This window comes from Lates calcarifer, linkage group LG4 (genome assembly GCF_001640805.2).
Source record: "Lates calcarifer isolate ASB-BC8 linkage group LG4, TLL_Latcal_v3, whole genome shotgun sequence".
Lineage (NCBI taxonomy): Eukaryota > Metazoa > Chordata > Actinopteri > Centropomidae > Lates > Lates calcarifer.
This window is the reverse complement of record NC_066836.1, coordinates 8,921,083-8,931,995: the sequence shown is the minus strand read 5'-3', so window position 1 is coordinate 8,931,995 and position 10,913 is coordinate 8,921,083. Positions and strand designations below refer to the sequence as shown.

Here is a 10,913-nt window from a genome sequence, read left to right as displayed (position 1 = left end):
ATGTATCCTTGTTATACCTCTTTAAGACACTGTGGCCACGCAGACCATGATTTCTAAACACTCCATGTTGGAGTGATCCCTTTCCATAGTTTTGGGTTCTGTTAGGTTTCATTTTCTTATAATCCCGCCCACCAACAACAAGAAACAGAAAGCAGACACTGAACCGTCACAGCTGTTGCGCCTGATCTTTAGCTTCATGTCAAGGTAAGATTGTGCCCCTTTTTTTATTACTAAATGATTAGCTAACAGCACACTGCAGTATATTGTAAAATGTCTCTTATATTTGTTTTGTGTTACAACCACACTCAGCTTCGCACACTGTTGTAAAAAACAGCACATCAGATCTCAAAAGATTGTACTCCTCAAATATAACAGGGGATCTGAAGTAATGTCAGAGTCAACATTCCGCTTTGTATGAAGCTTAAATACTCAGTATGTCTGGCTTTGCAGTCGTTAGACATATATTTAACAATCTAGACAACCCTTCCATAATAGAGAGACAGTTGTGCAACGTAGTTATACTATGTCTACTTTGAGACTATCTGAAAATGTGCACTGTAAACCCTGTATCACCCTGTGTTTAAATGAAATTTCCTGATGTCTTCATTTAGATGGGTGCAGTGTTCAAGCTACTTCAGCAATACAGACTGGAGTCCTACTACAATCAGTTTGTTCAGTTGGGTGTAAAAGATGAAAGAGATTTCCTGGATAGTGTGACAGTTGAAGATCTACACAACTTAGGTAAGTGTGCTGAATATGGTAAGCTTAGAGTCTGAGTCTTCATGTAAAAGTGAGGAATATTTTCAATAGATCTGTATTGTGTTTAAAAAGGTGAACTGTAGATTTGTGGAACACTAATTACTTGTCCCACCCAAGCTTAAAAGCAACAATGAACTGTTAAATAAAATAAGCTAAATTAAAACATTTGTTTTTCTTGCCTGAACATGTAATTTACTGGCAGCTCTACTAAAGGTCCATTACACTAAGTTACTAGGATATAAACTCATACTGTTTACGACACTACAATTTGCATGTAATATTTCATGTAACAGATATCTGAAGCACTGTAAACACCACTTTAAAGACTTTTTTAATGTTTTTGTTTAAGTGGTAACTGTGGGTAAATATTTTCAGTATAAGGCTGCCCAGTGCAACACCACAAAAAAACAAAACAAACAAAAAAAGTCAAAATAAACTATAGATACAACAAATTAAAGTAGTCTTCTCAGCAATAATGAAGTGTTGTGAGTATCTTGCATTGCATTGCATATTTTTGTATGGACAGTGCCAAAACATACAATAGAATTTAACTGGGCTGTAGATCTAGTCATCTAGTGCTAAATTGTTTTTTGAAGATGTGTAAACATAAGTTTCTACAAGGGCTGGGCTGTAAAATGATCTTGATAATTATTACCAAACATATTCCCACTATAACAATGTTTAACTGATGAGTAATTTTCAGTAAATGTATCTGCACTGCAACTGGATCAACCTTCATCTGCACGATAACCTTATTAGACTACAGCAATATGCAGTAACATTTTTGAGAGATGGTGAGAACATTTTGGAATAGTCTTAAGTTGTTTATTATCTCTTAATTTTTACAGGTTTGAGTCATGTGGAAAAGAATCGTTTTTCAGCAATGAAAAACGCCATACAAACACTCAGAGCTCCAGAGCGCCAAGTTCAAACTGTGACACATGTGCAAAAATCAACGGAGGTGTTTAGTCTGGAGTACACATACCCCAAATGTCCTGAATTAAAATGTATTAAAGGTAAGAGGATATTTGCATATTCTTACATTTCTAACATTGTTTTACGTTATTTCATCTATATGAGTGTCAGACTGTGTCCTGAAATATTCCAACTGTTGCATAGTAGTAGCACAAATGCGATGTGTTTTTTTTTTTTTTTCCCTCATCATTTTCAACATACAGACTTGGATCCAGCACAAAACACAGTTGAAGATCTGATGTTAAGGATCTGTCACCTTGAAAATGTTGGAAAAACCACAGGAATCTGTCTCTACACAATCGATGGGATGCCATTGACAGATGATCCCTTCCTCAACACATGTGAGCAGACATGAACACTGTCTATAGTTAAGATTGCTAGATGAAAGGGATAAAACAGGTAAGATCAGAGGAACATCAATTCACATTACTTTCAGTGAAAAAACAAAACTCATTGAGGATTGAGGATTTTGTCAACATACAATATTAAATATGCCTCACACATGCACAATGCCTGTGCCGATCATGAGCCAGTTTACACCAGCGATGAACTTTTATGATGACTTTGGGGAACCAACTACAAAAAAGAGAACTGCTTTCCCCAGACGGACTGTAGAGCATGATTATAGTTTCATACATGTGGATGGGAATAACGATTGCAATTTTTGTTTGTAAAAACTTTGCTTCATTGGTACAAAATGTAGTCGAGGTTTTCATTTTTACTTTCTCCTCATACAGGGTCTTTGAAAGACAGGCACATTCAAAGTGGAGCTGTGATATATGCCATATTTACACCAAAGGAAAACCTGAAACAGGCTCTTAAAATGCCACAGCAAGAATTTGATGAAATCCCTGGAGAGGATGTCATTCGATGCCACGTCATGCTCAAGGTACATTCCTAACTATGATAGTTGTGATACAAGTAATGATTTTGTAAACCGATACCTGGGTATTATTGGACAAATGGCTGTGTGACGTAATAATAAAATACAGTTCATCAGAGGGAAACCTCTAATGGGAAAATACTAGCCAACCTAAAGACCAATTAATACCCAGCATTGCCTTATATTTAACATGTACAGTACTGTATATAAAGTATCAATTGAAGTTAAATCTGTATTTTTAACTTGTTTTATTCACTTGTTTAGGGAGACTTTGACCTGATGGTGAACTTAGAAAGCGACACTATAACCAGTCTGAGACGCAAGTTGGCAAATGCAAGTGGGATCCCAGTACATGTCCTTCATTACAAGTAATTCAGAATTAACACAATAAGCACTGATTTCGTGGCTTCTGACCCTCTTAGTCAAACATTTCTTTTCTCATGTGGTGCTCAGCACTCAAGCTATACCTCTGTTCTCTGGTGTGTTTATTTGCAGTGGTCAGCAGAGTGGTGGAAACACATTAAAAAGCTGTGGAATCTCTGAGGGGTCCACAGTTGCCTTCTCTTTATCCTCGTTTTACGATGAGGCTCCATACCATGAGACTTTCTTCATTAATGATGTTGTGCCTTCAGTCCAGCAAACCCAGAAAGGAATGAGTGTGTTGCTGTCTTCACTTTATGTGGCTGTAAGCAGTGTTCATAATATCTTGTTCTCATTAAAAAATTCTCATTTAAAGGACACCTTTATTTCACCTCGCTCTTCTGTGTAAAAGGTATGCATCTATCTTATTTTCTTTCAGAAAGGACATGGTTCAAAAATCATACAAAATAAATTGATTGCCTACATACGAAAACTGACTGGATGCAACGCCCTCGCCCAAAGCTTGCATCAGTTACTCTGCAGGAATGAAAAGATGACAAGGAACCAGAAGGTAAACAATATGAGGTGGTATGATTCTGCCTTTAATATCATTTAATAACATTGTATTGTACTTGCACTACCTGCAGTAAGCCAAGTATATTGATCAATAATATGGACACATCTCCTAACTCTAAAAGCTCTAAAGCAATTGACTTGTTGACTTACATTAGTGGCTAAGCTATTAAGTGGGAAAATGTTTTCTATAATTAGAGTGAACTCAACCTTTACAGAGGAGTTGTACAAACTTTTCATAATACTGCACACTAACTATTTTTAATCTAATCATGATTCATTTACTTGTGTGTATTGCTTTCGCCAGTGGTAGTCTCTTCACATGTTTGTTACTGTGCTGTAGATTGCAGTTGTTGAAGGCTTGTACATGCTCTTCAGAGAGCTTTTGCCCCAACTTGGATCACAACGAGGGGAAAAAGTCATCAAGGACCTCTATGTCTTTGAGAATTCCTTGTACTGCTGGGCTTATCTCATTTCAGAGGCACAGGTATGATGTTATTGGGGTTTGACTGAAATGAAGTGAACCTTTTGAAGTGTAAAAACAGCAATTTTTAGACCGATGTTGCTCATTTTAAATACATTTTGTATGTATATCAATATTCTTTGGCAATGTTAAGGTGAATTTTAGCCGCTTACTCAGATGTGTTTGTGAATGAGTCTTACGTCAGTTAATTGTTGATATTTTTTTTAAATGATTTTTTCTGAGTTGTCTTATTTTGACAGAAACAGTCCTCAGATCTTGAGAACTATGCACCAGTCACTCTTACATCTGAAGATGGCAGCCGTTTCTGTGAACCAGTCCGAGTGCCTGGAGTGCCAGGTGTCTTTGAACGAGCATACATTCTCCAGAAAATCAAAGGTGAAACTAAAACAATGAAAGGTCTAGGCATGAGCCGGTTACCGGTTTCAAGGTATACCGTGGTTTGAAAAAGTCAAGGTTTCAAAACCATTGATACTTTCCATCATACCGTTCCTACGGTATAAACTGTTTCCCATTTTTCCATGCAAAACTGTACATAGTGAATACTTTGTTATTACTGGCTTGATTTCATGATCTGTCCTTTCAGATGGAGAGAAAATTCCAAACTGCACTGAAGAGATTTTACGAGAAACCTCAATACAGAGAGCCACTGACATTGAGAAAATCTTGCTCAGCTTGCCTCCATCCATCAAAACGTATCCTCTCTGGATTCATCATGACAAGACAACTGGTCAGAAGTATGTATCAAGTTTTTAGTTTTAAACTAATTTAACTATTGACGTTGTTGTTGCTGGTTATTTTACTAGAAACTTTCAACCAACCTAGCTCCAACCTCAGACTGATCCATTCAACAAAAGATTTGATTTAGGATTATACTCAAGCCTTCCTTGTCACTAACCTAAACAATTAAATGACAGCTTTCAGGTCAATATGCAGAAGACTTTTGGAAGTATGGTTGATGCGTTGAAATCTTTCCCTGGTTTCAATGTGACCCCACCTCTACGTCTGAAGGATCTAGGACAGAGCGAGCATCGCTTTGTTCTCCTGAGTGAAGGTACTCCATTAAATTAGAATCTGGATCCCTTTCTGTGCACATAGCATGTTTCAAACTGCACTACTGTCTTTATTGATTCATGTTCTGACGGGTCCTTTCCTGTGCATATCTTTCTCTTTGACAGACAACCTTGGTGTTTTTCTATGTAAATTCAAAGGATCCACAGATATGATCCAGGTGTATGATTGTCTGCATGGCAAAATGAAAACAGTGGATGTGAATGTATTGGCAGCCCAGTGAGTACCTCAGCCTTACAGCTTGTATAAAAACAACTATTATGAAGTGAGTCAGAATACAATATAAAACAAAGTCAATTTAGGATTTTAACAGCTGCTGTTTTCTGTTAGAAGAAGACAGCATGAGAGAATTTTTGTGTAACTTACGCAATCCTTCACACCACTGTAATGTTGTGGATTTAAATCTGCTTTCATTCAAAGCACTGGTGTTTATTTCTTTCCTGTATTAAACTGACAAACTAATGTATTTTTAACACATTAAATGTAATTGCAATCATTGCTAAAACTAGTAGTCCTCCTGTAACGTTTTTGTCAGCACCCACATGGCAGAATATGATTGTTTCCTCAGTTGAATGAGCTAATCTACTAATCAATCTTTTTCATTACTAAATGTATAAAATAGTACAGGAGAAATACACCAAAATGTCACAGCCACCAGGGTAGCAAGCTGATGTTTTGCTTTATTTATTTACCAACATACAAATGATTGTCCTTTGACATTTAACACAGGACTGGTGACCACAGAGATGATGGATCATTTGTCACAACTAGGACTCCAAAGGAGGCCATACTGGTAACACTTGACCTGCTAAGTCTTGACAATATCCTTATGAGAACTATAAATAGTGAATTGGGAAACACTGTACTCTTAAAACAATACACAATACAGTGTTGGTATATTATGTAAAGCTGTCCATACATATATTTATATAATTATTCTTGACTTTATTTTCATCAGGTCCTGATAGATACAAGCTCGTCCATGGAAGAAGAGTGTTATAAAAATGCTGAAATAAAGAAAATTAATGCAGTGAAGGAGCTCTTTGACAACTTTGCATCAAGAAGCATGGCTTATGATTTCCATCATGTCATTGGCCTTGTGAAGTTTGACTCCATGGTGAAAACACTCCACACATTTACTGAAAATCTGGAAAAGTTCAAGGTGAGTGTATGTACCCCATCCACTGGCACGTCAAAGGAGAAAATGAGAGTTGTTTATATATGGAACAATTTACATAATGTTGTAATCTACTAAATAGACATAAAGAAATTTTTTTTTTAAGGAGCACATTCGTAACCTTGAGCCAAATGGATGCACTCTGCTGTACGATGCCCTGCGACGTGGAGTGTCTGAGTTGGACAAGGTGAAGGCGAAGTTCCCAGACTGTAGACTTCGCATCATGTGTCTCACTGATGGAAATGATTCTGGGTAAACTTATTTTCCTGTGCTAATGCTGCACTATCACCTTTACATTATAACTACAAAAAATACACATTAAATGCTTTACCCTTTGAGTCGAACAGATGTTGAATTATGCATGTTTGTAACTGCTGGGGCCAGATCGCGGAACACTAACCAGATGGTTGGTACCTTTCTCAATCAGTTCTCCAAATGGTCCGGTATTAACCACTGCCCCGATTTTAAATCATTTTAATTTTTTTTATTATTATTATTTTGTAGATCAACTTGAGTAAGCCTTAGCCATACAGCTTGTCATCCACTCATTCAATGTTGCTGCATTTACTGTCAACTACAGTAAATATAGCATGATGTTATTTGGGGGCAGTTGAGGTTATGATCTGAATATTTTCATAATCCAATAGATCTTCAGTCGAGCCAGTTGCAGTTACAGCCAAACTGCTAAAATCTAACATCATTGTGGATTCAATCCTTCTTGGAGATGTGGAGAACAATATGCTGCATGGAATCAGCAATGTAACAGGTATTGCTATATATTTGAGGTTAGGATCATCTTCATTGTTATTTGTTCCTTCATCAAAACAAAGTAAAGACTGATGTCATGAGTAACATAAGCCCAGACACTCATGAAACTCATACATGTAACATGTAATTGTAACAGTAATTGCAGTTGACATACATGTTTATATATTTTTTTATAGTACAGTTATTCTGACATTAATTGTATCTCTCTACCACACATCCATCTTGCTTGCAGGTGGTTGCTGTTTCAAACCACAGACAACCAAAGAAGGTTTGAAGCTCTTTGAGATCGAGACGGTTCTGTCTTTGGAGCAGAGGAAACCCAAGAAAAAACTTGACCCATCGTCTATCAGTGAGGCGAGTTGCAGTATTCACTATATGGTTTTAAAATGCTCTGAAAATCAAACACATCACTATTAACCATTTTAACCATTTTAACTTGACCGTTCATCATCATGATGTGTTTATTCCCTTTTATTTTGTAGCGAATTTTAACAGGCATCTTTGCAACTCATGGATATGATGAATATCCAGAGACATCCTTGCCAAGCCAGATAAACAACAAAGTGACTGCAACAGAGAGGTGAGCAATAGAGACCGATAATAAACCTGGTCAAATAAAGTTCTTGTTACCTTTACCCACTTAAATGCTTACCGCAATTCTGCAGAAAATCTTTGCCAGAGAATATTTGGCAATTAGTTGAATATCAAAATAGCAGCAGCAGATTCATTTTCTATTGATCATCTGATTCATTGATTGGCCACTTGAATGTGAAGTGTTTCACAAATGGTCATAACCCATCAGGGCCCTCTGAACCATGTGATGTCGGAACAGTGAGAGTGATAGAAGGTTTTTTTTAAGATATATGCATTACATTTGAAGCATTAATAAATCTTTCAAAATAGTGCTCTGAAAAAGAGGCTTCGGGAGTCAAAGGACGGGAGTTTAATGGAGAAGGATAAACGTATCCTGGAGGAGCTTAAGAGCCTGCATTGTGACCCTCATCCCTTCTTCAGAGTCTTTCCATCAGAGTCAGACTTCAGTAAGTGGCATTGTCTCTCTTGATCTGTTTTTTTTTCTCCCACACAATAGGATTTTTCTTGAAATAATTGAACAAGACTATAATTTACCTGGGCTATGTTGTCTGTGATAGATCCACATGTTGTATTTGCAAATGGCATATCATGAAAACCACTGTGTTAAACTACAGTCCTCTGTACTCATTGTACTCTGCCAGCCTTCATTGTGCTGCGACACTGGAAATTAGACGATTTGTCTGGATGTACAGGATAACACAGTTGATATAGGTCATAAAGGGACCTATGATTTAAATGTTAAGCGTAATCCTGTCATAGCAACAATGTTCAATTATTATTATTATTCTATTATCTTTTCAGCATTCTGGAGGATTCTCATGCAAGGTCCTCCTGACACATCGTATGAGAAAGGAGTGTTCGAGCTGTACTGCCAGTTTGGTCCTGACTACCCAGTGAAGCCTCCAGTTGTTCGCTTTGTCACTCGAGTATCCTGCCAAAATACAAACAACTGAAACGTTTTTATATTACACAGCATTTAGATGTCTACACAGTGTTATTGTAGTGATTACCATAAATATTGCTTCATCTCTGACTCAGTAATGCTTTAAGTGACTGTATGCATGTAGAGAGGTTTTCTTAACGTAGTGACAGGTGTACCACTGCAATGTCAACAGTGTGGGCCGTATCTGCCACAGCATATTTGACCGCAGCTACAATGCCCACATTACCATGAGAGACATCTTTGATGCTGTGTATGGACTGCTCATCATCCCTGAGCCTGATGATCCACTGGACAGGTGAGATAAGTGCACATTCATAAATAAGTCACACTCATGTTTTACCTGGCTGTACCACAAAGCAAGATTAGTGGATTATATAGTTTCTTTGATCTTAACTCCGGTTACTGACTCCCTTTTAACCATGGTATATCACCATGGTTACCAACTTGGCACCTGTATCACTAAACCAGTTCAACTTAGTCTGTGATTATATTCAATATCACTTTGATAAGCCTCTCTATAACCAAATCTTCCTGCAGATATTTCATATTAATTATTTCAGTCGTGATTCAGATGATGACACCTATAATTAACAACTATGCCTGCTGTATCCTCGTAATAATAAAACACACACCAGCCACAAACATTTTTTGACCATGTATTGAGATGTTTGAAGTACTTGACTTGCATGTTGAACTTGTTTTGGAAGCATTTTGGCTGAAGAGTTCCTGACAAACCGTGTGGCATATGAAGAAGAAGCCAAGAGACACACAGAGCAAAGTGCAGGAAAGTCACTGGATGACATGGAGAAGGTGAGTGAACTAGCCTACAAAGTTGTGGTGGATTACATTCTATATAACAAAGACATTTGGAATCGTAGAGTGTTTACATTGATATACTTGTTCTTGTCTCTTTCTTTTATTTTAAAGAAATTGGTGGGTCCTGTGCCACAGTTCATACCCCAACATCTGATCTGTCCACTCACCAAGAAGATGTTTGTTGATCCTGTTAAAACAGTATATGGCACCGTGTATGAACGCAAGGCTATTGAGGAACACCTCAGACTGTGAGTTCATTCTACTACTATTGACTCTAATTAAAAGGTATGGCTATGGCAATGATTACTAATCTGACTCTTAACCAGTTTATTAACCACATGTTTGTAAAGGAGCCCATAGAAATGATTTTGGTCCATTTAAAACTACTTGTAATGAACAACTGTATTTTAATAGTTGATTGTTTACTGTCTTGCAGACACCAGTACGACCCGATGGCTGGCCCAGGACATGAGCTTGAACTTGGTGACACAACAGCAGACTGGGACATGAAGAAAATGGTGATTGATTATCGATCTCGTCAAATTCAGTGAATCAGTGGAGAAAAACTTTAGAGTTAAAGCTCTGTAGTTTTATGTAGGTGTTTCCAGAAAAGTTCCCATGTTTATCTTATGTAATTTGTTGCAGTTTAAGTTTGTCATGTTAATTATGTATATAATGTTTACTTTTAAGCTCATAGTGCAATTGTTCACCAATTATAAGAGTGGAATTGTTTATTTTGTATTTAACCTTGTTGATTTACAAACAGATTTGCACTCAGATTGTCAGTGATGTGGCGCTTCTCTGAAAAGCCTCAGAATATTTGCACTAATTAATCCCTGAAAATCAGTTTCATAGGTGCAGGTGCATCTTATATATCATATATCATATCATACATTTTTTAGTTTGAAGTGATCATTTATCACACAATTAGATAAGTAAATACAATTGTGAAAACTTAAATGTCTTACTAATCAACATAATGTAGCTTTTAAATGTTAGTGAATCTTATTTAATTGTATGCAGTCTTTTTGTCCTGACATGAGCACTATGTGGACAGTGATAGTAATTTTGACACTCACATTTAGAGATGCTTGTTTATTTTATTTTATTTTTGGTCTGTATTTTTTCCAGATTATTCCAATGCACAATGTCATTGCTTAAACAAATCGGAAATGTGTGAATTGCCTTTTTGGATTGTAGAATAAAAGTTCAAATTCATTGTGTTTGTCTTATGAGTGGTTACAGAATTATAAACCACAGCTAACACATTCAGTATGAAACAAACATTTTCAGTTAAGTCTTGCATAAAGTCACCCAAAGACGTACAATGTGTTAATGTGCTTCTAATAACACTCACTGCTAGGAATTCTTTTCCTGCATATATCATTACAAGGCTTGATTATAAAGTAGGCAACTGCCCAGGGGCCCCAACTCCTCATGGTTTCTCTATTTGTTTCTCATCTTTTTTAGTGATTTCTGACAATCAAAATCTGGTTTTAATATGTTTAATATT

The 10,913-nt window shown here is 36.8% G+C and overlaps 1 protein-coding gene across 1 annotated transcript; it reads left to right on the top strand.

The window, feature by feature from the left end:
- The first annotated feature begins 97 nt into the window (after positions 1-97).
- On the top strand, positions 98-10,618 carry LOC108883303 (uncharacterized). The gene is made up of 25 exons (XM_018676268.2): positions 98-204; positions 612-741; positions 1,608-1,775; positions 1,938-2,075; positions 2,472-2,623; positions 2,882-2,985; positions 3,113-3,302; positions 3,417-3,548; positions 3,894-4,037; positions 4,274-4,409; positions 4,618-4,768; positions 4,949-5,085; positions 5,210-5,321; positions 5,832-5,895; positions 6,061-6,264; positions 6,386-6,531; positions 6,927-7,045; positions 7,280-7,401; positions 7,530-7,627; positions 7,951-8,087; positions 8,443-8,567; positions 8,734-8,879; positions 9,292-9,394; positions 9,512-9,648; positions 9,837-10,618. Exons 2-25 carry the CDS (start codon positions 612-614, stop codon positions 9,949-9,951), a joined length of 3,210 nt encoding a protein of 1,069 aa, XP_018531784.1. The 5' UTR covers positions 98-204; the 3' UTR covers positions 9,952-10,618.
- Positions 10,619-10,913: the final 295 nt, after the last annotated feature.